The sequence below is a fragment of the Nerophis ophidion genome, linkage group LG09 (genome assembly GCF_033978795.1).
Source record: "Nerophis ophidion isolate RoL-2023_Sa linkage group LG09, RoL_Noph_v1.0, whole genome shotgun sequence".
NCBI classification, from domain to species: Eukaryota; Metazoa; Chordata; class Actinopteri; order Syngnathiformes; family Syngnathidae; genus Nerophis; species Nerophis ophidion.
The window spans coordinates 70,581,695-70,607,273 of NC_084619.1; the positions used below are offsets into that span (position 1 = coordinate 70,581,695).

The 25,579-nt window shown below is 40.2% G+C and overlaps 1 protein-coding gene across 2 annotated transcripts; it reads left to right on the plus strand.

Moving 5' to 3' along the window:
• Positions 1–641: 641 nt before the first annotated feature.
• ubac2 (UBA domain containing 2) lies at positions 642–24,195 on the plus strand. Of its 2 annotated transcripts, none has more exons than XM_061911707.1 (10): positions 642–818; positions 5,401–5,525; positions 9,866–9,985; positions 15,432–15,538; positions 15,626–15,749; positions 15,815–15,862; positions 15,921–16,029; positions 16,105–16,247; positions 19,308–19,451; positions 23,663–24,195. In XM_061911707.1, the coding sequence occupies exons 1-10, from the start codon at positions 788–790 to the stop codon at positions 23,834–23,836; spliced, it is 1,125 nt and encodes a 374-aa protein (XP_061767691.1). In that variant the 5' UTR covers positions 642–787; the 3' UTR covers positions 23,837–24,195. The 2 variants fall into 2 exon arrangements, with proteins under 2 accessions (XP_061767691.1, XP_061767692.1); XM_061911708.1 differs by lacking the exon at positions 23,663–24,195 and adding an exon at positions 21,759–22,685.
• The last annotated feature ends 1,384 nt before the right edge of the window (positions 24,196–25,579 follow it).

Genomic DNA, 25,579 nt, shown 5'->3' on the forward strand with positions numbered 1-25,579 from the left:
TCAATCAATGGCTCCTGCCAAATGAATTGCACCGAGTGTGACGGATCACCACTCCAAGACGGCGGCCCTGCGTCTCGTCAGCGCCAGTAGGCTCCATGCTGCGTACTCTTACAATACGACTATGCTTTCATTTTTGGTTTTACACTGTATGAACAAAAATTTGAAAAGGAATTCTACCTTTGCAACCTCATTATTTTATTGGCTAAGTTTTATATTCATAAATGTAAGTTTCTTAATACCCGTCCTTTAAAAAAGATCTGGAACTTTATATTAAAACGCTCTCTACCTCTAACAACAAAAAAGCTGTGAAAACGATGATGCTGTGTTCCAAATTTAAGTTGTTTGATGAATCTGAATAAGCCTACGGCTTTGTATTTTGTTTATTATATATGTATATATATTTTTTTGTATTCTATTTTTATTATTTTGAACTTACAACCCCCTGGCACTGTTTTGTATTGTTTTCATAGTGTTTTATATTGTTTGACTTACTGTTTGTAATTGTTGAAATGTATAAATAAACCTTTAAAAAAAGGTGAAACACTGCACTCTAGTGGCCAAAATGTGCATCAACACTAGCCTGCCGCTATTATAAAAAAAACACAGTTAAATTTAGACCTAATGGAGCTTCCGTAGTTGTTTCGCTTTCTCTTCCGGTCCGCCACTCCTCCTGTCCCGCCATGGCTCACCTCTTCAACTTCATTCCTCTCTTTGTGTTTTAGTCCGACATACGTGCTTTATGTTAGTTTGACACACTTTCTCTTGTGTTGCAGCGCTCCTGGACGCCATGTTCACCAGCAGCGGGTCCCGGGGTTTGTGTGAGTATTCCCGGCTTCTGTCTGCCAGCGACAAGCTAGTTTAGCTAAGTGGATTAGCCTCGGCGTGTCATTGATTGACAGGAGGGCGGAGGCACTCACTCACATATTTACTTGCTTTTTAACAACTTATATCCTGCATCATGTCACACTTGTTGAGCTAGCTGGAGTGTAATGATGCAAACTATTACTATATCAATCAATCGATGATTATTCATATAGCCTTAAATCAAAAAATGTCTCAAAGGGCTGCACAAACCACAACTACATCCTCGGTAGAGCCCACGTAAGGGCAAGGAAAAACTCACGCCCAATGGGACGTCGGTGACAGTGACAATGATGACTATGAGAAACCTTGGAGAGGACCGCATATGTGGGCAGGGGACCGAAAGAAATGGATGTCGAGCGGGTCTAACATGATATTGCGAAAGTCCAATCCATAGTGGATCTAACATAACCGTGAGTGTCCAGTCCAAAGTGGATCCAATATATTAGCAAGAGTCCCATCCATAGTGGAGCTAGCAGGAAACCATCCCAAACGGAGGCGGATCAGCAGCGCAGAGATGTCCCCAGCCGATACACAGTACATCCTGGGTCCCGGCTCTGGACAAGCGGTCCATCCTGGGTCCTGACTCTGGACAGCCAGTACTTCATCCATGGCCACCGGACCGGACCCCCTTCCACAAGGGAGAGTGGGACAGAGGAGAAAAAGAGCGGCAATGACCAAGAATGTAATTACAACACTTTATGTACATATTTATATAATATGTAACTACAAGCTCCATTCACAGACAGAGTCCCATTGCTTTTATTAGCATTCGAGCGAGTCAAAAGCCGGAAAAAAAAACAAAAACCCCAAAATTTAATTTGTGGCGGCCGTAATTTTTTCGTGGCGGGCCGCCACAAAATAAATGAATGTGTGGGAAACCCTGGGAGACGCACTGCATCCCGTCAGTAAGATAATCAATCAATCAATCAATGTTTACTTATATAGCCCTAAATCACTAGTGTCTCAAAGGGCTGCACAAACCACTACGACATCCTCGGTAGGCCCACATAAGGGCAAGGAAAACTCACACCCAGTGGGACGTCGGTGACAATGATGACTATGAGAACCTTGGAGAGGAGGAAAGCAATGGATGTCGAGCGGGTCTAACATGATACTGTGAAAGTTCAATCCATAATGGATCCAACACAGTGGCGAGAGTCCAGTCCAAAGCTGATCCAACACAGCAGCGAGAGTCCCGTTCACAGCGGAGCCAGCAGGAAACCATCCCAAGTGGAGGCGGATCAGCAGCGCAGAAATGTCCCCAGCCGATACACAGGCAAGCAGTACATGGCCACCGGATCGGACCGGACCCACTCCACAAGGGAGAGTGGGACAGAGGAGAAAAAGAAAAGAAACGGCAGATCAATTGGTCTAAAAAGGGAGTCTATTTAAAGGCTAGAGTATACAAATTAGTAGTACATGGCCACCGGATCGGACCGGACCCACTCCACAAGGGAGAGTGGGACAGAGGAGAAAAAGAAAAGAAACGGCAGATCAATTGGTCTAAAAAGGGAGTCTATGTAAAGGCTAGAGTATACAAATTAGTTTTAAGCTGAGACTTAAATGCTTCTACTGAGGTGGCATCTGGAACTGTTACCGGGAGGGCATTCCAGAGTACTGGAGCCCGAATGGAAAACGCTCTATAGCCCGCAGACTTTTTTTGGGCTTTGGGAATCACTAATAGGGATGGCGTGGCGCAGTGGGAGTGTGGCCGTGCGTAACCCTAGGGTCCCTGGTTCAAATCCCACCTAGTACCAACCTCGTCACGTCCGTTGTGTCCTGACCAAGACACTTCACCCTTGCTCCTGATGGGTGCCGGTTGGCGCCTTGCATGGCAGCTCCCTCCATCAGTGTGTGAATGTGTGTGTGAATGGGTAAATGTGGAAGTAGTTTCAAAGCGCTTTGAGTACCTTGAAGGTAGAAAAGTGCTATACAAGTACAACCCATTTATCATTTATTTATTTTAATAAGCCGGAGTCCTTTGAATGCAGATTTCTTGCCGGGACATATTGTACAATACAATCGGCAAGATAGGACGGAGCTAGACCGTGTAGTATTTTATATGTAAGTAGTAAAACCTTAAAGTCACATTTTAAGTGCCCAGGAAGCCAGTGCAGGTGAGACACTATAGGTATATATGTATGTATATATGTATATAAAGGTATATACAGTACAGGCGTAATATGATCAAACTTTCTTGTTCTTGTCAAAAGTCTAGCAGCCGCATTTTGTACCAACTGGAATCTTTTAATGCTAGACATGGGGAGACCCGAAAATAATACGTTACAGTAATCGAGACGAGACGTAACAAACGCATGGATAATGATCTCAGTGTCTTTAGTGGACAAAATGTAGCGAATTTTAGCGATATTACGGAGATGAAAGAAGGCCGTTTTAGTAACTCTTTTAATGTGTGACTCAAAGGAGAGAGTTGGGTGTAAGATAATACCCAGATTATTTACCGAGTTGCTTTGTTTAATTGTTTGGTTGTCAAATGTTAAAGTTGTATTATTAAAAAGAGGTCGGTGTCTAGCAGGATCGATAATCAGCATTTGAGTTGCAAAAAGTTAGTGGACATCCATTGTTAATTTCATTAAGACACGCCTCCAGCTGACTACAGTCCGGCGTGTTGGTCAGCTTTAGGGGCATGTAGAGTTGGGTGTCATCAGCATAACAGTGAAAACTAATACCGTATTTGCGTATGATGTCACCTAGCGGCAGCATGTAGATGCTGAAGAGTGCAGGGCCAAGGACCGAACCCTGGGGAACTCCACACGTTACCTTAACATAGTCCGAGATCACATTGTTATGGGAGACCAGTGTTTCCCACAGGTTCTGGCATCTATTTGTGGTGATGTGGTCGGGTGGCGGAGGGGGGTGGCAGCGGCGGCAATGACCAAGAATATAATTACAACACTTAATGTACATATTTATTAGGGCTGGGCAACGATTAAAAATTTTAATCAAAGTTAATCGCACTATTTCTCTGATTAATCGCGATTAACTGCATTGTATACGCAAAGCCCAATAATGAATTCAAAAGTAGTGTGTAGTGCACCTTTATTGGAATATTCTCCCACATGAACAAAAGCGCCCAAACATTTGTTGTGCAAACACAATTTAAATCAGTCCTTGTTAAACAGTAGCAGTTAAATAGCATATTTTATGAAAATCAACAAAAAAAATGTAAATACAAACATTTAAGCTTATTGCCACTGCCAGGGTATTTAAGTTATCCTGTTTGTTATGGAAAATAAATATAATCTACATACAAATCTCTGAGCCACAATCATAACATCTGAACAGGCAATTTCTGAGGTAACAGCAGAAACATTTTTTTTTATCAGGGATCTTATGTTTAAAAAACCTATATTAAAGGTAGTGGGCTGTTTTAGGGAATTTTTGATCGAATTATCCGTAGTAGCAATATTAATAATGTGTTTATTCTGCGTAGTGCACTTAAAATAATTATGACCATATCTAGGAATTGATATGATGGGAATTTTCCGATCGTTTGCTTGGTGCTTTGATGAACTGAACGCATCATATACATGGTACTATATTGTGATGTTATGAGCCAGGGAAAAAAAGAACTACCCTACCCAGCATGCAACAGGAGTGACGAGCATGCGCGGTAGCCCGGTATAGGTTGTGTCGCCATGACAACATCTTGTATGTTGTGATATGCACGCTCTGAAAGTAAACGTTAAGAACTCAGCCAACACTCCTGGTCTGCATTATTCATAAATAGACAGACAACACATATACTCCACTGCTTCACAGGCCGCTGGATGTAGACGGCAAAGTATTCCCATGCTAGCTAGCCGGTCTAGCAAGCACGCCTCATTCAGTCCAAAACGGCCCGATCTATCCACATCCAGAATTGTCTGGCGGTCGTAAGTGATCCCGGAGTGACCACGCTGTAAGCCAGCCATGAAATTTGCAGAATTGTCTGGTATTTTTGCCAAATGTTCCATCTTTACCAAGAGCCCCTCGACGCCATCTTGTTAAGAAAAGGCGTTAACAAAATAAAAACATGTAAACAACATACGCAAATGTGCGATAAAATAATTGTCGGCGTTAATAGATTGATGAGTTAACTCGTAATTAACGCATTAATTTGCCCACCCCTAATATTTATATAATATTTACATATTTATATAATATGTAACTACAAGCTCCATTCACAGACATAGTCCCATTGCTTTTATTAGTATTCGAGCGAGTCAAAAGCCGGAAAAAAAAACAAAAAGAAAAAAAATTTAATTTGTGGCGGCCGTAATTTTTTCGCAGCGGGCCGCCACAAATAAATGAATGTGTGGGAAACCCTGGGAGACACACTGCATCCCGTCAGTAAGATAAGAGTTAAACCAAGACAGGGCTAAGTCCGACATACCAATTCGTGTTTTGATACGCTCTAATAAAATATTATATCAGTTTCTCTTTAGAAGACCACAAGCTTTATTTAGTCAATGACGCTCACTGATTTGCTGCTCGATGTTTTATGACTTTTGCTGACATGCTCTGCTTTTTCAGACAAGGCTCCTTTGTGCAAAGGCCTCCTGCTGGTGCTTAGCGGGCTCACAGTGATGCTCAGCCTTCTTCCACAGCACCAACACATGTTTGAGTACAGCCTGCATGCTGTCAGTCAACAGCAGCAAGTAGGTCTGCACTCCACTTCTCCACCTTCGAAACATCAACAATACAATGCATCAAGTTCCTATTGGGGGCACGGGCCAGCACAAGCAGTGTTTTTCAACCACTGTGGGGGATTATCTAAATTCACCTATTTGGTTGAAAAATATTTTTTGAAACCAGTAATTGTAGTCTGCAAATGATGTGTTGTTGTTGATTGTCGGTGCTGTCTAGAGCTCGGCAGAGTAACCCTGTAATACTCTTCTATATCAGTAGGTGGCAGCCGCTAGCTAATTGCTTTGTAACAGTGGGAGGCAGCGTGGAGGTAAAAAGGTGTCTAATGCTTAAACCAGAAATAAACAAAAGGTGAGTGCCTTTTAGAAAAGGCATTGAAACTAAGGGAAGACTATGCAGAATAACACTAAAACTGAACTGGCTACAAAGTAAACAAAAACAGAATGCTGGACGACAGCAAAGACTTACTGATGAGCAAAGACAGCCTTCACAATGTACATCCCAACATGACATGACAATCAACTAGGGGTGTAACGGTACACAAAAATGTCGGTTCTGTACGTACCTTGGTTTGGAGGTCACGGTTCGGTTCATTTTCAGTACAGTAAGAAAACAACCAAATATACATTTTTTTGTTTATTTATTTACCAAATTTGTAAACAATGGCTTTATACATTTAACATTGGGAACACTATAATAATTCTGCCCACGTTAATCCACATTAAACTGCCTCAAGTTGTTGCTTTGATTAAATCAATCAATCAATGTTTACTTATATAGCCCTAAATCACTAGTGTCTCAAAGGGCTGCACAAACCACTACGACATCCTCGGTAGGCCCACATAAGGGCAAGGAAAACTCACACCCAGTGGGACGTCGGTGACAATGATGACTATGAGAACCTTGGAGAGGAGGAAAGCAATGGATGTCGAGGGGGTCTAACATGATACTGTGAAAGTTCAATCCATAATGGGTCCAACACAGTCGCAAGAGTCCAGTCCAAAGCGGATCCAACACAGCAGCGGGAGTCCCGTTCACAGCGGAGCCAGCAGGAAACCATCCCAAGTGGAGGCGGATCAGCAGCGCAGAGATGTCCCCAGCCGATACACAGGCGAGCAGTACATGGCCACCGGATCGGACCGGACCCCCTCCACAAGGGAGAGAGGGACATAGGAGAAAAAGAAAAGAAACGGCAGATCAACTGGTCTAAAAAGGGAGTCTATTTAAAGGCTAGAGTATACAAATGAGTTTTAAGGTGAGACTTAAATGCTGACAAAACCTTTCTTCTACATATAAAAAGTGCAACATTAAACACTTTCAAGTCAACTCATGCTTAATTTATTACAGCATTTGGGAAGCCTGTAGTGGACTTTTATTATGTAAATGTTATATTTTTGTCAAAATGTGATTGCAGGCACCCTGCCATTCAAAACTAGGCTGCTACATTACTGATTAATGTAACTATGGCTAAAAAATAGTACAACTGCAATAGGAGAGACTACTCATTAATGATATCTATGGAGTTCATGTTAGTTCATGTGAAATAACAGACAATCAGGGCTTTGCTGCCCCTAACACACACACACACACACACACACACACGTACGCACACACAGCAAAATGAGCTAACGTAACGCTAAAAGATAATTAGCCTTCACATCACCTCAAGCTAAAACTGTGAGCGAGCTGAGCTGCAGTTTAAGTTTCTAGAATGTCAACGGGCTCATTGTGATGTTTGTAATAGTTGTGACTGGAAAGTGTTTTTCATAATTTGGGGAGGGTACGATGTCCGCTGCTAAACGCACATATCTGCTTCGACAACGAAGCATTTACAACAGGGGTGCCCACACTTTTTCTGCAGGCGAGCTACTTTTCAATTGACCAACTCGAAGGGATCTACTTCATTTATATATATCATTTATATTTATTTATTTATGAAAGAGACATTTTTGTAAACAAGTTAAATGTGTTTAATGATAATACAAGCATGTGTAACACATATGGATGTCTTTCTTTCACAAAGACAAGAATATAAGTTGGTGTATTACCTGATTCTGATGACTTGCATTGATTGGAATCAGACAGTAATGATGATAACGCCCACATTTTCAAATGGAGGAGAAAAAAAGTTGTCCTTTCTGTACAATACCACATGAAAGTGGTTGGTTTTTGGCATCTAATTCATCCAGCTTCCATACACTTTACAAGAAAAACATTGGCGGCAAATTCCGTAGCTTGCTTGATTGACATTCACGGCACCCGAGGGTCTTGTGAGATGACCCTAGCTGCTGCCAGTTCATTATTATGAAAAAATGACAGAGAGGAAGGCGAGAAACACTTTTTATTTAGACGGACTTTCGCGCCGTCCCTTCCATCAAAACTCTAAAGGCCGACTGCACATTTCCTATCTTCACAATAAAAGCCCTGCTTCATGCTGCCTGCGCTAACAAAATAAGAGTCTCGGAAAGCTGGCGTGCACAAGTGATGTGCACGCCAGCTTTCTGAGGGATCGCTTGTGCACGCCAGTTTTCCGAGACTCTGTATTTAGTTAGCGCAGGCAGCATGAAGCAGGGCTTTTATTGTGAAGATAGGAAATGTGCAGTCGGCCTTTAGAGTTTTGACGGAAGGTACGGCGCGAGAGTCTGTTGAAATAAAAAGTGTTTCTCGCCTTCCTCTCGGTCATATTTTCATAATAATGATCTTGCAGCAGCCAGCGTCATCTCACAAGACCCTCCGGTACCGTGAATGTCATTTAAGTGACGTCTTGGTGAAGATTGATGATCACTAATTTTTAGGCCTATTTTTTTTAAAAGCCTGGCTGGAGATCGACTGACACACCCCCCGCGGTCGACTGGTAGCTCGCGATCGACGTAATGGGCACCCCTGATTTACAACATGCGTTCGGAATACGCACTGCTGATTGGCTTTGTATGTAACCAATTAGATGGTTGTGTGGGCGGGACAATGCCAGGTGCTCACTGCTCAGACCGAGGCAGAAAGCAGAGCGGCTTGTTAAAACTTTGGTTTACAAACTCGTTCGACACACCCTCGTACCGAAACGGTTCAATACAAATACACGTACCGTTACACCCCTACAATCAACAATGTCCCGAAGACATGAAACTGATTCAGGAAAATTCCAACAAAAGAGAAAAAGCCACCAAAATAGGAGCGCAAGACAAGAAGTAAAAGACTACACACAGAAAAAGTGAATAAAAGTCCGGGTGTGATGTGACAGGTGGTGACAGTACACCTACTTTGAGACAAGAGCTATAGTCATGCATGCTTGCTTATGCTTTAAAGTCATATCCAACAACTGCGACAACCACTTTTTACTGTCAACCGGGTTTCGTTTTTTAATGATTTCTCCTTGTGGTGTGCCTCCGCGTTATTTCAACGCAAAAAATGCGCCTTGGCTCAAAAAAGGTTGGAAGACTCTGCTCTAGTGGCTGTATAGCGATGACGTCATAATATCTCTAACAGGACATTCAGCTCTCCCGTCCAAAGGCAAAACCTAGTAACTCACTTCTAGCTTATTTTGCGAAAACAAAGGAAAACCAATCCATCTTGATGCTGTCTTACAAAGTCATCAAACGTATAGATGTTTTCTTGCCGATTGAGCCATGGATTGAATCTGCTCTCATGAACGTTTGCCCTTTCTCCAGATATTTTATCACAATCTCGGGTGGGCCCCGTTCTGCGTTCGCACCTTGGGCAAGAGCCGTGTACAGCGTCCAGTTTTTATTTTGACCTCCACAGTTATCTGCCCAAAAGAGTATGCAAGGGGAAGAATCAAGAACAATACATTTAATGAAGGTGCTTGCAGTGTCCCAGGCCAATCTTCCAGATATCCCCTCGTGCCATAATATCACATAGTCGGCCCCCATTCGTGCAAACGTCTCATTAAATACAATAAGGCGACTGACAAAGTAGCTCCTTGAGATACTAGGTTTTTCTGTTGTATCTACGCGATTATGTGGTAGTTGCTAGGTCCTGCCATGCGCGTAACAGCTTACTTACGGAACACATTACAATATCGCATACACTAATGTAAAGGAACTCCAAAATTATTATCAGCTCAGGTTTGACTAAAATTGAGTTACTGGGTTTTGCCTTTGGACGGGAGAGCTGTGCTGTGTCGTTTTAGTGATGCTGGATCCCAAGTATTGCTTTTTTTTTCACTCTCATATCTGATCCCCTTATGAATAAAGTTGCCCTACTTGCAGTATGTTTATATTATATATTGACTTTAATGGTGAAGATTGGAGACGGATATTAAAAAATGATCAAATTGCGAAATGACTTTGCAGAGCTTTGCCTAATATTGAGTCTGCTGCCCACTCCCCTGCAGGTGTGGAGGCTGTTGTGTGGCAGGCTGGTGTGTCTGGATGTGAAGGATTCCTTCTGCAGCGGCCTTTTAATCTACAATTTCAGAATCTTTGAGAGGAGGTTTGGCTCCAGGAAGTTTGCTGTAAGTACCGAGTAGGGATGCACCGATTAATCGGTAACCGAATATATTCGGCCGAATATGGCAAAAAAAAGCCACATTCGGCCTTCGGTGGAATGAGTTAAGAACAAGGCCGAATAGTGGCGTGTGACGCAATTTTTTTTGACGCAATCAACCAACGTGCGGTGACGTTGGGATATGTTGTGTCCCTGTATAAGTGTATGAGGTTATAAGCACACACTTATTGAGATTTACTTGACCCTTCTGTTGACATTATTAGCATATCTACTGTGGCTAAGCAGACTTTTGCCAAAAGGACAATAATTCATTTGTTGTGGGTTTATCCACTTTAATGCACTTTATTTTTTTTTTGGAATGCATGTTTTGTTTGAAGGCCTAATATAAATGAAAAACTTTGTGCTTTTTTTTGAAAAGCAAAGGCTACTGGAACATTAAAAAAATGTCAATATTCAATAAAAAATTACTTTGTTTGAAAAACATGTCGAAATATTTATTCTAGGCTATTTATGCAATATTAAAAAAAATTGTGAAAAACTGCATTCATTATTCGGTATTCGGCCTTCGGCCAAGCATTTAAGTTTTATTCGGCTTCGGCCACAAATTTTAATTTCGGTGCATCCCTAGTACCGAGTGGATTGTACACTTCAACGCTGCTATTTGATATCAGGTACACTGCACCGTGAGAGCCAATACAAGAACTTTATCAATAATTTGGCCTGTCCAAGCTCAATAATGCTCAGTGTTTATTGACACTGAAAGAATACTGAAAGCTGTTTGTAAAATGTTGGTGGATTTATTTAATTACATCAGATAAAATAACGGGATTAAAAAAATAATATACAATTTGACCACAATATGATTTTTTTTGTATTAATTTTCATTTTATTTTATATTCAAAATATCGATAAATATGCCGTTGTATATGTATTTAAAGTTTTTACATGTGTTTTATGTACATTTAAATGTTGATGTACTTTCATTAGGGCTGTTAAAGATAACGAGTTAATTTGTGCGATTAATCACAAAAAATGATCCCATTATTCTTGTATACGCGCAGATTTATTTTGACCGCACACACGCACCTTTTCTGTGGATAGTTGTTTTACGCTGACCGTGATGGCAATTCATACGCAATGGAGTTTAGCTAAAACTATTCGCACGTTTTGAGTAAATAATTACGATACATTTAAAAATGTTCCTAAATGACATTTTGGCAAAATATTGCATGAGTTTGTAAATATTGGGGTTAATATAGATTTTGCAAGCAAGTATTAATCATGATTAATCCAAATTCAAACATGTGATTGATCTGATTAGAAAAATGACTCATTTGACAGCAGTAGTTTATAGGTATGCTCCAAGAAATGTATTCATATCCAATATTTTTATTAATTTTGATTTGAAATCACTAAATCTTTTCTTGGAATCTATTTAAAAGAAAAAAAAAGATTTGCATTTTTTTTAATTAACTTTTTATTTACAAACATTAAACAACTATTATTGATATTGTTACTATTGTTATTAATACTTTTGCTTGTATTACTTTTTAGTTTTCCTTTTTTGTTGTTGTTAGTATTGTATTTGTATGTTTTCTCAATTGATGTGTACATTTCTATTCTAAGTATAGTAAAGCTGCGCTTGAGTTGGAGTTGGTTTGCTCTATTTAATTTCATTAGACATTCTGTCATTTTTGGGAATAGCATCTTTAAAGAGACCTTTGTAACCTGTTTTGAAAAGGTTTCATTATCATTTATATACCAAATAATCTATTATGACTTATATTGTGTTGAATTGAATTGTCACTGTAAGAATTAAATGGTGAAGTGCCATAAAATGTTTATATATATATATATATATATATATACATATATATATATATATATTATATATATATTATATATATATATATATATATATATATATATTATATATATATATATATATATTATTATATATATATATATATATATATATATATATATATATATTATATATATATATATATATATATTATGACTAAATGATAAACCAAGGGTGTCTAAACTACAGACCGCGGGCATCTTCAATTTGTTCAATAAGCACACTGACCAGGTGGGACGTTTTCATTTAAAATATAAATATTCAATGACAGGTGACAATTTTTCGCCATCTTGTGGTCAGTGTGCGTAGCTTAGATCAGTGACCCTGAATGGTAAAGTCTTAAAAACGACAGCACAGCATTTACCTATACAACCAAATCCAAACAACCTTTTCCAGTCATGGCGCGGGGAAAAAAAATTCAACCAGCACCAAAAGTCAACACATGGTCACACATAACACAACATGCTCACTGATAGTATACAAAAACCTCTAACCATATATATATATTTTTAAATTACACCCCTTTAAATCAGTTGCAAGGCATGATGGGAGAAATTGAAAACTCTCTCCGCACTTATTCATGTTTGACTTTTAGCTGCTTGATATTTATGATTGATTACACAACTTTTAAAGAGGTCATCAAGGAAGTAAACAATGTAGGAGTTACATTTTCACATACGGTACTCTTAATAACAATTATAATAATTATTAATTATATATCCATTTTATATATATATATATATATATATATATACATACACACATTTATCATCTATTGATAATAAATTATAGTTATGATGCAGATGCACATGATGTAAACATAATTCTGTCAACTTAAGTTACAAATAGAATGATATTCCTTGTTAATTGAAGTTACAAATAAAATAATATTAGTCAATCATTGAAGTTAAAAATAAAATAGATTTAGTCGATCATTGAAGTTACAGTATAAATAAAATATTAGTCGAACTTTGAATTTACACATAAAATATTAGTCGATCATTGAAGTTACACATAAAATAGTTTAAATCGATCATTGAAGTTGTAAATAAAATAATAGTCGAACTTCGTAGTTACAAATAAAATAATATTAGTTGATCGTTGAAGTTTAAAATAAAATAATTGTTGATCATTGAAGTTACAAATAAAATGATATTAGTCGATCATTGACTGCGATGAGGTGGCGACTTGTCCAGGGTGTACACCGCCTTCCGCCTGAATGTAGCTGAAATAGGCGCCAGCGCCCCCCGCGTCTCCAAATGGGAATAAGCAGTAGAAATGGATGGATGGATAGTCGATCATTGAAGTTACAAATAAATTAGTCGATCAATAAAATTACAAATAAAATAATTATCGATCATTGAAGTTACAAATAACATATTTGTCAATCATTAAAGTTAAAAATAAAATATTAGTTGATCATTGAAGTTACAAATGAAATAATTATCGATCATTGAAGTTACAAATAAAATATTAGTCGATCATTAAAGTTACAAATAAAATTATAGTCGATCATCCATCCATCCATTTCTACCGCTTATTCCCTTTTCGGGGTCGCGGGGGGCACTGGCGCCTATCTCAGCTACCATCGGGCGGAAGGCGGGGTACACCCTGGACAAGTCGCCACCTCATCGCAGGGCCAACACAGATAGACAGACAACATTCACACTCACATTCACACACTAGGGCCAATTTAGTGTTGCCAATCAACCTATCCCAGTTACAAATAAAATAATAGTCGATCCTTAAAGTTACAATTAAAATATCAGTCGATCATTAAAATTACAAATAAAATTATAGTCGATCATTGAAGTTACAAATAAAATAAATATCGATCATTGAAGTTACAAATAAAATATTAGTCGATCATTAAAGTTACAAATAAAATTATAGTCGATCATTGAAGTTACAAATAAAATAATAGTTGATCCTTAAAGTTACAATTAAAATATTAGTCGATCGATAAAGTTAAAAATAATATTAGTCAATCATTGAAGTTATAAATAAAATAATAGTCAATCATTGAAGTTATAAATAAAATAATAGTCCATCATTGAAGTGAAGTGAAGTGAATTATGTTTATATAGCGCTTTTCTCTAGTGACTCAAAGCGCTTTACATAGTGAAACCCAATATCTAAGTTACATTTTAAACCAGTGTGGGTGGCACTGGGAGCATGTGGGTAAAGTGTCTTGCCCAAGGACACAACGGCAGTGACTAGGATGGCAGAAGCGGGAATCGAACCTGCAACCCTCAAGGTGCTGGCACGGCCACTCTACCAACCGAGCTATGCCTCTGAAGTTACAAATAAAATATTTATCATCATTGAAGTTACAAATAAAATTATAGTCGATCATTGAAGTTACAAATAAAATAATAGTCGATCATTAAAGTTACAATTAAAATATTAGTTGATCAATAAAGCTACAAATAATATTAGTCGATCAATAAAGTTCAAAATAAAACAAAAGTCGATCATGGAAGTTACAAATAAAATAATATTTGATCATTAAAGTTACAAATAAAATATTAGTCAATAAATAAAGTTAAAAATAAAATGATACTCCATCATTGAAGTTACAAATAAAATATTAGTCAATCAATAAAGTTCAAAATTAAAATTGTCGATCATTGAAGTTACAAATAAATTAGTCGATCAATAAAGTTACAAATAAAATAATTATCAATCATTGAAGTTACAAATAAAATAATAGTCGATCATGGAAGTTAGAAATAAAATGATAGTCCATCATTGAAGTTAAAAATAAAATAATATTAGTCGATCAATAAAGTTAAAAATAAAATAGTCGATCATTGAAGTTACAAATAAAATATTAGTCGATCAATAAAGTTAAAAATAAAATAGTTGATCATTGAAGTTACAAATAAAATAATATTAGTCGATCATTGAAGTTATAAGTAAAATAATAGTCCATCATTGAAGTTACAAATAAAATAATTATCGATCATTGAAGTTACAAATAAAATAATAGTCGATCATTGAAGTTACAAATAAAATATTAGTCGATCATTAAAGTTACAATTAAAATATTAGTTGATCAATAAAGTTACAAATAATATTAGTCGATCAATAAAGTTCAAAATAAAATAATAGTTGATCATGGAAGTTACAAATAAAATAATAGTCGATCATTAAAGTTACAAATAAAATATTAGTCGATCATTAAAGTTACAATTAAAATATTAGTTGATCAATAAAGTTACAAATAATATTAGTCGATCAATAAAGTTCAAAATAAAATAATAGTCGATCATGGAAGTTACAAATAAAATAATAGTCGATCATTACAGTTACAAATAAAATATTAGTCGATAAATAAAGTTAAAAATAAAATGATAGTCCATCATTGAAGTTACAAATAAAATAATATTAGTCGATCAATAAAGTTGAAAATAAAATAGTCGATGATTGAAGTTAGACATGAATGAATATGATGATTGCAATCTTGGTGAAGGTGGATGTTATATCTGGAGTGACATTGTCTCTCATGATGTGCATGCATGTGTAGCTCATGAAGTGACCGTGAGACAGAAATATGTCTGATTTAGTCTCCTTGTGCTCCTCCTAGTCCTTCCTGTTGGGCAGCTGGTGTCTGTCTGCACTGCTGGACTTCCTGTTGGCTCAAGCTGTCTTCTTCCTCTTTGACTACGAGGTGGAGGAGCTGCCTGCAGGACCGTGAGTCTCGCACGGACATCTTCTTACTCCTGTCTGCAGCAAGAAGCAAGTGTTGGTTGACTCCCACTCCCACTCCCGCTCCCACAGGCTGGCCCCGGTCTTCTCCCTCTTTGTGCCTTTCTACTGCTCCATCCCCAAGGTGGTGGTCACACAGGTGCTGGGTCACTTCAACATCACCAACAAGACTCTGGTCTACGTGGTCGGGCTGCAGGTGCTTGCAATTCATCTCCCCTCCCCGCTCTCATGTTTGCTCAACCTCCTTCCTCCATGTCGCAGCTGCTGACCTCCAGCCCCTTCATGTGGCTCCTGGCGCTCAGCGGGCTGGTGAGTCACATGACTGTCCTCCCGTGGCCATTTGTCCTCACACCCGTGCGCCTCTCAGGTCTCGGGTGCTTTGTACCACTCCAACCTTCTCTGGGTGCAGAAGCTTCTCTTCGTGCCCGCCTGGCTGGGTTTTGTGGCACGCTGCCTCCTGGAGCCCGTCTTCTCCGGTAAGTCCGAAGCACATCTTTCGGCGAGAGACTTGACCGAACGAACGCATCACCGGGTGTTACTTTGCCTCCAAGGCTCGCCGCCGACTGATGAGGCTCCGCTTGGGATGGGCGCCACTCTGGACGTCCAGAGGCAGCAGAGGATGGACCGACTGGATCAACAGCTGCTGCTGGCCCAGTTCAACGAGGCCCGCGTGGACACCCGACACACACCACAGGTAGAAGGACAAACTGATAAGCAGGGCTGTGAAGTCGAGGCTTTTGTGCTGCCGATTCCAATACTGATTGCAAGTGCTACTGACAGGTCAACAATGTCAACACATTATATTTAAATGACTTCTTTACTCGCTTTTATGACATGCAATTGTTTGAGCAATTGAGACTATAACTAAACAAAAGTGAAACTACTATCATTTAACCCAGGGGTCACCAACGTGGTGCCAGATGAGTCGCCCGCTGGCCTGTTCTAAAAATAGCTCACATAGCAGCACTTACCAGTGAGCTGCCTCTATTTTTTTAAATTTGATTTATTTATTAGCAAGCTGGTCTGGCTTTGCTGGACATTTTTAATTCTAAGAGAGACAAAACTCAAATAGAATTTGAAAATCCAAGAAAATATTTTAAAGACTTGGTCTTCACTTGTTTAAATAAATTAATTAATTTTTTTTTTTTACTTTGCTTCTTATAACTTTCAAAAAGACAATCCATCCATCCATTTTCTACCGCTTATTCCCTTTCGGGGTCGCGGGGGGCGCTGGCGCCTATCTCAGCTACAATCGGGCGGAAGGCGGCGTACACCCTGGACAAGTCGCCACCTCATCGCAGGGCCAACACAGATAGACAACAGTCGACATAACATTCACACTCATATTCACACACTAGGGCCAATTTAGTGTTGCCAATCAACCTATCCCCAGGTGCATGTCTTTGGAGGTGGGAGGAAGCCGGAGTACCCGGAGGGAACCCACGCATTCACGGGGAGAACATGCAAACTCCACACAGAAAGATCCCGAGCCTGGATTTTAACCCAGGACTGCAGGAACTTCGTATTGTGAGGCAGACGCACTAACCCCTCTGCCACCGTGAAGCCTCAAAAAGACAAATTTAGGGAAAAAAATACAACCTTAAAAATGATTGTAGGGTTTTTAAAGGGGAACATTATCACAATTTCAAAAGGGTTAAAAACAATAAAAATCAGTTCCCAGTGGCTTGTTGTATTTTTTGAATTTTTTTTCAAAATTTTACCGGTCTCGGAATATCCCTAAATAAAGCTTTAAAGTGCCTTATTTTCGGCTCTCTGCGAAGACACTGGCCATTTCCCTGTGACGTCACACAGTGCTGCCAACGTAAACAAACAATGGGAATACCACAGCAAGATATAGCGACATTAGCTCAGATTCAAACTCGGATTTCAGCGACTTAAGCGATTCAACAGATTACGCATGTATTGAAACAGATGGTTGGAGTATGAAAATATTGAAGAAGAACCTGAAGCTATTGAGCGAATAGCTATTGACGCTATTCATAGCCATAGCATGGCCGAAATAGCTGCGTTATCATTGCCAGTAAAATGTGCGGACCAAACGATCAGGACTTTCGCATCTTTTGACACTGGAGCAACTTAAATCCGTCGATTGGTAAGTGTTTTTTTCGCATTAAATGTGGGTGGAAGGAAACGTAATATAGTTGCAAATGCATCTACAGGTTATCCATACATCTCTGTGCCATGTCGGCTCTAGCACCGCCGGTAAATAGCATGTTAGCATCGATTAGCATAGCATGTTAGCATTGATTAGCTGGCAGTCAACATCAACAAAACTCACCTTTGTGATTTCGTTGACTATCGTTGCAAATGCATCTGCAGGTTATCCATACATCTCTGTGCCATGTCTGCCTTAGCATCGCCGGTCAAATGTGGAGACACTTTGGTACATTCAATGGGGGTCTGGCGGCAGACACTTTGGCACACTGGATACAGAGTCTCGGAAAACTGGCGTGCACAAGCGATCCCTCAGAAAGCTGGCGTGCACATCACTTGTGCACGCCAGCTTTCCGAGAATCTTATTTTGTTAGCGCAGGCAGCATGAAGCAGGGCTTTTATTGTGACGATAGGAAATGTGCAGTCGGCCTTTAGAGTTTTGACGGAAGGGACGGCGCGAAAGTCTGTTGAAATAAAAAGTGTTTCTCGCCTTCCTCTCTGTCATTTTTTCATAATAATGAACTGGCAGCAGACAGCGTCATCTCACAAGACCCTCGGGTGCCGTGAATGTCATTCAAGCAAGCTACGGAATTTGCCGCCAATGTTTTTCTTGTAAAGTGTATGGAAGCTGGATGAATTAGATGCCAAAAACCAACCACTTTCATGTGGTATTGTACAGAAAGGACAACTTTTTTTCTCCTCCATTTGAAAATGTGGGCGTTATCATCATTACTGTCTGATTCCAATCAATGCAAGTCATCAGAATCAGGTATTACACCAACTTATATTCTTGTCTTTGTGAAAGAAAGACATCTATATGTGTTACACATGCTTGTATTATCATTAAACACATTTAACTTGTTTACGAAAATGTCTCTTTCATAAATAAATAGATATAAATGATATATATAAATGAAGTAGATCCCCTCGAGTTGGTCAATTGAAAAGTAGCTCGCCTGCAGAAAAAGTGTGGGCACCCCTGGTCTAGTGGGACAAAAAGTTATGTGGTTTGCAGTCGTTAAATTTGGGGACCACTGCTCTACATGCCGTCTACATTTCAGTTCAGCTCCAGCATTGGGTATTTACACACCATTCCTACCAAAATTGTATTTGAAAAAATATACATATTAAAGTAAAGTTAAAGTAGCAATTATTGTCACACACACACTAGGTGTGGTGAAATTTGTCCTCTGCATTTGACCCATTCCCTTGTTCACCACCTGGGAGGCGAGGGGAGCAGTGGGCTGCAGTGGTAGCCGTGCTCGGGAATCATTTTTGGTGATTTAACCCCCAATTCCAACCTTTGATGCTGAGTGCCAAGCAGGGAGGTAATGGCTCCCATTTTTATAGTCTTTGGTATGACTCGGCCGGGGTTTGAACTCACAACCTACCCATCTCAGGGCAGACACTCTAACCACTAGGTCACTGAGTATATATATATTATTATTTATATTTTACTTGTTGGAGAAAACCCCCCCAGCACATTTGATGTATGTTTGAAATGTGTTTCAATTATGTGTCTGAAAACCAATAAACATATTGGACGCGCAAACGTTCATGTCTCCATTTGTCTCTGCAGGCCAGTTTGCTGCAGTGGACCCGGTTGTTTCCCAGACTGAGGCGAAGAGGAGCGAACAGACCCCCCGCAGAGCCTGGCCCACAGATCCAGACGCAGCCCTCCGCCCAGGCGCCGCCATTAGACAACTCGGTGGCAGAAGAGCAAGTGAGTCCAACTATTTAGCCGCACATGCACGATGTAATGTGGCGCAATCCACAATGGCCGAGTTCTAAACGGCACTGTCAGAGGGGTAGTCCTCAACAAAATGTTTATAGTTGTGGTTTGTGTTCTGCGTCACACTGAAAGTTCCTAACATTTAGGTCAGGGGTGCCCATTACGTCGATCGCGAGGTACCAGTCGACCGCGGGGGGTGTGTCAGTCGATCTCCAGCCAGGCTTTTAAAAAAAATAGACCTAAAAATGAGTGATCATCAATCTTCACCAAGACGTCACTTAAATGACATTCACGGTACCGGAGGGTCTTGTGAGATGACGCTGGCTGCTGCAAGATCATTATTATGAAAAAATGACCGAGAGGAAGGCGAGAAACACTTTTTATTTCAACAGACTCTCGCGCCGTACCTTCCGTCAAAACTCTAAAGGCCGACTGCACATTTCCTATCTTCACAATAAAAGCCCTGCTTCATGCTGCCTGCGCTAACTAAATACAGAGTCTCGGAAAACTGGCGTGCACAAGCCATCCCTCAGAAAGCTGGCGTGCACATCACTTGTGCACGCCAGCTTTCCGAGACTCTTATTTTGTTAGCGCAGGCAGCATGAAGCAGGGCTTTTATTGTGAAGATAGGAAATGTGCAGTCGGCCTTTAGAGTTTTGACGGAAGGGACGGCGCGAAAGTCTGTTGAAATAAAAAGTGTTTCTCGCCTTCCTCTCTGTCATTTTTTCATAATAATGAACTGGCAGCAGCCAGCGTCATCTCACAAGACCCTCGGGTGCCGTGAATGTCAATCAAGCAAGCTACGGAATTTGCCGCCAATGTTTTTCATGTAAAGTGTATGGAAGCTGGATGAATTAGATGCCAAAAACCAACCACTTTCATTTGGTATTGTACAGAAAGGACAACTTTTTTTCTCCTCCATTTGAAAATGTGGGCGTTATCATCATTACTGTCTGATTCCAATCAATGCAAGTCATCAGAATCAGGTAATACACCAACTTATATTCTTGTCTTTGTGAAAGAAAGACATCTATATGTGTTACACATGCTTGTATTATCATTAAACACATTTAACTTGTTTACAAAAATGTCTCTTTCATAAATGAATAAATATAAATGATATATATAAATGAGGTAGATCCCCTCGAGTTGGTCAATTGAAAAGTAGCTCGCCTGCAGAAAAAGTGTGGGCACCCCTGATTTAGGTTAAGCTAATTGCCTTCTTGAGTGAAGCACTATATCAGAATCAGCTCTGATAGATGTCACAAGGTGTTGGTGACGAACCCCAAGATGCAGAGAAGGCAGGCTTGGTACAGGAAAACATCATTTAATGTCCACAATAAAGAAAAAACAAACACACCAGGAACTAGGAACAGGAACAAAAAAACAGAAAAACTGGAAATAGCTAACAGGATCTGGCTAAGAGGAAAACACAAAGCTAGGAGACAGCAAACTACAACTAGGGACCAGGAACAGCTTACCACTGTGACAACAGCGACAAGGACAGGTAGTGATGACGTCGACATCGACAATACTCCAGCACAGACTGGATGGCAAAGCAGGTTTAAATTGCAGCTGGGCTGATTGACTGCAGGTGTGGCCAGGTGCCAATCTGCCGCAGCTGAGGGGAAACAGCGCTCATGGAGACAAGCAGCAAACAACCAAGAGACAGGAAATAAAAACAAACACAGAGGAAAAACTAAAATATAACCAAAGAGTCAGGGACAAGCCTGACAATAGATGCAGTTCTACGCCACTGTGTACAAACGAGGGATCGACCGACATGGTTTTTTCAGGGCCAATACCGACTTTTACTTGTATCTCTGACTACGGTAGCCGTAATGGGTGACAATCCATCAAGCGGTGCGGCTTCAAAGTCATACTAACACATTTTTGACCGATTTTGAAGTGCTGTGAGTAATGTTCTTTATTTTCAATAGAACATTTAAAGTTTTGGTGTTGTTTACTGGCGTCATATTGCAGTCTACACGTATCTCTTATGTGTGACTATCATCTACCGGTCACACACCAAATAAAATTGCTTCGAGATCGGTAAGCACAACCAGAATTATTCGGTACATTAGGCGCACCGGGTTATAAGGCGCACTGTCTGTTTTTGAGAAATGAAAGGATTTTAAGTGCGCCTTATAGTCTGGAAAAATACGGTATTTAGAGGTGAGGTTAGCTCGATATTGTACCGCAACACAAGGAGGTGCTAGAGTGCATCATGAAAAGGTTAGTCCTGTATAAAGACGCGAGTTAAAAAGAAAACATTACTAACTGTACACGTGTGCACAGGTTGCAAGGCTGGTAGAAATGGGCTTCTCCAGGACGGACGCCCTAGAGGCCCTCAGAGCGTCCAACAACGACATCAACATGGCCACCAACTTCCTGCTGCAACACTGACAGACAGACACTTCGCTGTGAGAGCAGGAATAGACGTAAAGCAGAGGAGGCGTGGCTAAGGCCAACATTTCCTGTGCAGGTAATGTGCAGGCAGCGTGCGGACAGGTGGCGCCCCAAGACGGAGCAGGTGTGACCCACCAGGAGGTGTGCAGCCCAAAGTGGGACACTGTGGGGGAGGGAGGGAGGGTCAGCTATTCAGACATCAAGACTCGTGTTACGGCTTTCAAAAAACTCTTCTCATGACTACTTTCCACTACCCATACCTGTCTTAATCATATACAACACCTCCCACAACAGATAGATATATTTTTATACAGGATGCATTTCACACTGCGTTTAAATAGCATTGGTTATATTCCAATAGTCCAAACTCTTTTCTTTCTTTAAAGCAGGGGTGCCCACTCTTTTTCTGCAGGCGAGCTACTTTTCAATTGACCAACTCGAGGGGATCTACCTCATTTATATATATCATTTATATTTATTTATTTATGAAAGAGACATTTTTGTAAACAAGTTCAATATGTTTAATGATAATACAAGCCTGTGTAACACATATAGATGTCTTTCTTTCACAAAGACAAGAATATAAGTTGGTGTATTACCTGATTCTGATGACTTGCATTGATTGGAATCAGACAGTAATGATGATAACGCCCACATTTTCAAATGGAGGACAAAAAAAGTTGTCCTTTCTGTACAATACCACATGAAAGTGGTTGGTTTTTGGCATCTAATTCATCCAACTTCCATACACTTTACAAGAAAAACATTGGCGGCAAATTCCGTAGCTTGCTTGATTGACATTCACGGCACCCGAGGGTCTTGTGAGATGACGCTGGCTGCTGCCAGTTCATTATTATGAAAAAAATGACAGAGAGGAAGGCGAGAAACACTTTTTATTTCAACAGACTTTCGCGCCGTCCCTTCCGTTAAAACTCTAAAGGCCGACTGCACATTTCCTATATTCACAATAAAAGCCCTGCTTCATGCTGCCTGCGCTAACAAAATAAGAGTCTCGGAAAGCTGGCGTGCACAAGTGATGTGCACGCCAGCTTTCTGAGGGATCGCTTGTGCACGCCAGCTTTCCGATACTCTGTATTTAGTTAGCGCAGGCAGCATGAAGCAGGGCTTTTATTGTGAAGATAGGAAATGTGCAGTCGGCCTTTAGAGTTTTGACGGAAGGTACGGCGCGAGAGTCTGTTGAAATAAAAAAGTGTTTCTCGCCTTCCTCTCGGTCATATTTTCATAATAATGATCTTGCAGCAGCCAGCGTCATCTCACAAGACCCTCCGGTACCGTGAATGTCATTTAAGTGACGTCTTGGTGAAGATTGATGATCACTAATTTTTAGGTCTATTTTTTTTAAAAGCCTGGCTGGAGATCGACTGACACACCCCCCGCGGTCGACTGGTAGCTCGCGATCGACGTAATGGGCACCCCTGCTTTAAAGTATGAAGCACATGACCTTTTATTACCTTCGTTCTTGCAGAAGTCTGCATTGGTTCATGTTTTTTTTTTTTTTGTGTGTGTCAAGAAGCGTGTCTAATACAACATTAGGTGCACCCGCGCAGTGGAAATACGTAAATGCTCCAATTATAACTGTCCATTGACCTAATTTGTACTAATTAAAGTAGCAATGATTGTCACACACACACAAGGTGTGGCAAGATGTTTCTCTGCATTTGACCCACCCCCTTGTTCACCCCCTGGGAGGTGAGGGGAGCAGTGAGCAGCATTGTGAAATTATTAACACATTACTGTAAAACATCAAATAATATTATTTATCTCATTCGCAGAAGAGACGAAGAAAATGGCAGCAATCGTCACACACACGTCAACCAATAAGAATCCGGCGGGGGAGGGTCATGGCAGAAGTGCATTGTGGGTCACGGAATGCTAACTGCTACATGCTATATGCTACTGCCGCAGCTATTAAAATGAATCATTTCATGGTTGGCGGTAACTTATAAAAAGTGAGAAGGGCTGAACAAAAATGGCGTTGAAAAGGAAATCGTGTAGTGCAGAGTACAAGCTGGACGTAGTGAAATATGCAGCAGAGGCAGAGTTGTTTAGAAGCGACATCGAGGAAGAAGATTTCATGGGATTTATGGATTAGGAGTGGGAGATAGTTTGGTAAAGGCATAGCATGTTCTATATGTTATAGTTATTTGAACGACTCTTACCATAATATGTTAGGTTAACATAGCAGTTGCTTATTTATGCCTCATATATGCCTGTTGTTCACTATTCTTTATTTATTTTAAATTGCCTTTCAAATGTCTATTCTTGCTGTTGGATTTTAGCAAATACATTTCCCCCCAAAATGCGACGTATACATGTTTTTTTCCTTCTTTATTATGCATTTTCGGCAGGTATGCTCCGGAGCGACTTATAATCCGAAAAATACGGTATTTTATTGTGTTTTTGGTCCTAAATGAAGCATTTTCATATATAAAATGTCTGAATAAACTACAAATATCAATACTACAGTAGTATTGAGGGAACCAAACGAATCAGAGTATGCTGGCCACTGATTGGCTCCACCTATGGAAGCTTTATCAATCAATCAATCAATCAACGTTTTTTTATATAGCCCTAAATCACAAGTGTCTCAAAGGGCTGCACAAGCCACAACGACATCCGCGGTTCAGAGCCCACATAAGGGCAAGGAAAAACTCACCCTAGTGGAACGTCGGTGACTGACTATGAGAAACCTTGGAGAGGACCGCATATGTGGGCAACTCCCCCTCCCCCTAGGGGACACCGAAAGCAATGAATTTTGAGCAGGTCTAACATGATATTGTGAAAGTCCAGTCCATAGTGGATCCAACATAACAGAGAGAGTCCAGTCCATAGTGGATCTAACATAATAGTGAGAGTCCAGTCCATAGTGGATCTAACATAATAGTGAGAGTCCAGTCCATAGTGGATCTAACATAATAGTGAGAGTCCAGTCCATAGTGGATCTAACATAATACTGTGAGAGTCCAGTCCATAGTGGATCTAACATAATAGTGAGAGTCCAGTCCATAGTGGATTTAACATAGCAGTGAGACTCCAATCCATAGTGGATCTAACATAATCGTGAGAGTCCAGTCCATAGTGGATCTAACATAATAGTGAGAGTCCAGTCCATAGTGGATCTAACATAGCAGTGAGACTCCAGTCCATAGTGGATCTAACATAATACTGTGAGAGTCCAATCCATAGTGGATCTAACATAGCAGTGAGAGTCCAGTTCATAGTGGATCTAACATGATAGTGAGAGTCCAGTCCATAGTGGGTCTAACATAACAGTGAGAGTCCAGTCCATAGTGGATCTAACATAATAGTGAGAGTCCAGTCCATAGTGGATCCAACATAATACTGTGAGAGTCCTGTCCATACTGGATCTAACATAACAGTGAGAGTCCAGTCCATAGTGGATCTAACACAATAGTGAGAGTCCAGTCCATAGTGGATCTAACTTAATAGTGAGAGTCCGGTCCATAGTGGATCTAACATAATACTGTGAGAGTCCAATCCATAGTGGATCTAACTTAACAGTGAGAGTCCAGTCCATGGTGGATCTAACATAATAGTGAGAGTCCAATCCATAGTGGATCTAACATAACAGTGAGAGTCCAGTCCATAGTGGAGCCAGCAGGAGACCATCCCAAGCGGAGACAGGTCAGTAACAGACACCTTCATAACAATATGTACAATGTACACAC

Bases quoted from the DNA above. Each gene is read 5' to 3' on its own strand.
- ubac2 (XM_061911707.1), top strand. From the start codon at position 788: ATGTTCACCAGCAGCGGGTCCCGGGGTTTGT. The intron at 9,986-15,431 runs GTAAGTACCGAG...TGCTCCTCCTAG, and splicing joins TTGGCTCCAGGAAGTTTGCT to TCCTTCCTGTTGGGCAGCTG. The intron at 15,750-15,814 runs GTGCTTGCAATT...TCCATGTCGCAG, and splicing joins TCTACGTGGTCGGGCTGCAG to CTGCTGACCTCCAGCCCCTT.